A 2,324-nucleotide genomic window follows, 5' to 3' on the forward strand; every position below is an offset into this window, starting at 1 on the left:
AAAAAAAAAAAAAAAAAAAAAAACACTTAGAGCCGGGCGTGGTGGTGCACACCTGTAATCCCAGCACTAGGAAGTGTGAGGCAAGAGGATCCCTGTGAGTTGAAGACCAGCCTGGACTACATAGTGAGTTCCAGGTCAGTCTCAACTACATAGTGAGACCCTGTCTCAAAAACAAAACAAAACAAAACACCTTCCTGAACACACACACACACACACACACACACACACACACACACACAGAAGCCTTTTTGGGTATCAGAAAGGTTCCATTTGTGATTGGGTTAGGCTCTGAAGATATACCCATGTGTCAGCACCCCCAGCCCTGCTGGGGATGTAGCTTAGTGTTTATTTTTTTTTCTATTCCCTATGCCAGGTCAAGTCTAATCATTTGCTTAGGAAACAATTACATAAGGAAGAATTTAAATTAATAAATTCGTTTGTTGACTTACCAGATTGGGCACTCTAAGATTTTCTGCATGGCATTAAGGACATTTCGTACTTCTTCAACACGAACCGTTGACAAATCCATTTCTTTCTGTCCTGTTTAAATTAAACACATAAATTTTAAAACATAAGTCATTTTAAATGATTTATAAAAACAGTAGTTTAAATACCATCTTTAATCAGGAGGAAAAAAAAAATTTTTTTTTGTTTTTGGTTTCTCTGGGAGTTTTTTTTGGTACCGGGGATTGAACTCGGGTCCTTGCACTTGCAAGGCAGGCCACCGAACTGCTGAGTTAAATCCCCCGCCCATGTTTTGGTTTTTTGAGACAGGGTCTCGCTATGTAGTTGAGACTGACCTGGAACTCACTATGTTGCCCAGGCTGGTCTCAAACTCACAGCGATCCTCCTGCCTCAGCCTCCCGAGTGCTGGGATTACAGGTGTGCGCCACCACGCCTGGCTTTTTAATCAGGAGAAATTTTAAAGTTCAAAGGCTTCAGAAATATATCACAGAACGATCATAACAGCATTCCCTTAAAAGAAAGTTTTCGATAAGGTCTTGCTATATAGCCCAGGCTGGCCTTGAATTTTGTGGTGATCCTCTTGCCTCAGCCTCTCAAATGCTCACATTATAGGCCTGCACCACCATGCTTGGCTCTTAAAAATATTCTAATAGTTGCTTTTTGTAATTAAACAATTTGCATTCTCTATTTTTTTCAAATATAGCCTCCAACCCCTTCTTCTGATCTTTTTCTTTGTCCAAGGAAGGGTTGTCAGAGAGGGAAGGCCAGCTTCCTACTTCATCTTTTCTTTTTCTTGCTCAACAGATGAATAAAGAAGTGTAGTACTTACACACAATGGAGCACTTCCCTGCCATAAAGGAGGATAAACTTGAGATACTGGTAGGCAAATGGATGCACCTTGAGACCATAATGTTAAGTGAAATAATCAGACACACAAGCTTAAATATCACATGGTTTCAAGCAGGGGATTTAGCTCAAAGATTTCGCTTCCTGCCTTGCAATCGCAAGGTCCTGAGTTCAAGCCCCAGAAACACATGGTTTCTCTTATATAAGAAACTCAACTGTAATCGCAGCACTCGGGAAACTGAGTCAGGAGGATCGCTGTGAGTTCGAGACCAGCCTGGGCTACACAGCGAGTTCCAGGTCAGTCTCAACGACATAGTGAGACCCTGTCTCAAAAAAACCAAAACCAAAACAAAACACCTCAATATACAGTATATATGAGGGGAGGACAGAAAATAGCAGACTTATAGGAAGTAGGGAGATCTTTTTTAAATGGATGGGAGGAACAAGAAACGGGGTAAAGGAGGGGAAGAAATGGGATGGGAAAAAAGGATTAAAGGGGGAAAAAAACAATAAAAATAGCTTTTTGCCAGTGGGAAGGGGACCAAGAGTTGGAGAAAGTAGGAGGAAGGGGAGAGGGAAGAGATAAAGAACCAAGACGTATCCTGCGCAGTACCACTAACTAACCTGATCATGTGTACTGGGAATACGCACACAACAAAACAGCCGGGCATGGTGGCGCACGCCGGTGATCCCAGCACTCCGAGGCTGAGGCAGGAGGATCACCAAGAACTGGAGACCAGCCTGAGTACACAGTGAGTTCAAGACCAACCTGAACTACACAGCGAGACCCTGCCTCAAAAACCAAACTCCAGGGCCGGGGATTTAGCTCAGTGGTTTGGTGGCCTGCCTTGCAAGCGCAAAGACCCGAGTTCGATCCCGGTACCAAAACAAACAAACAAACAAACCAAACTCCTCCTCCCCAAAAATCACAGGCAGGGAGCGGGGTCGGGTCAGCAGGCCTCTCAGGACGCGGCAGCGCGGGGAGACCCAAGGCGGTCAGCACTCCCCTCGCG

The 2,324-nt window shown here is 44.4% G+C and overlaps 1 protein-coding gene across 9 annotated transcripts in view; it reads right to left on the minus strand.

Annotated features, from left to right (window-relative positions):
* The window catches only part of Brca1 (BRCA1 DNA repair associated), a 49,287-nt gene that overhangs the window by 45,732 nt on the left and 1,231 nt on the right, over nt 1–2,324 (minus strand). For 8 of the 9 annotated variants that reach the window (XM_010642996.3, XM_010642993.3, XM_010642988.3 and 5 more), the window contains exon 2: nt 450–540. In XM_010642996.3, coding sequence (XP_010641298.1) covers nt 450–529 — 80 coding nt within the window. In that variant the 5' untranslated portion in view covers nt 530–540. Of the gene's footprint in view, nt 1–449; nt 541–1,935; nt 1,956–2,324 lie in introns of those variants that run through there. The other variant, XM_010642991.3, reaches the window with a different exon arrangement.

Source organism: Fukomys damarensis, unplaced genomic scaffold (genome assembly GCF_012274545.1).
Source record: "Fukomys damarensis isolate Sample0158 unplaced genomic scaffold, DMR_v1.0_HiC HiC_scaffold_13, whole genome shotgun sequence".
NCBI classification, from domain to species: Eukaryota; Metazoa; Chordata; class Mammalia; order Rodentia; family Bathyergidae; genus Fukomys; species Fukomys damarensis.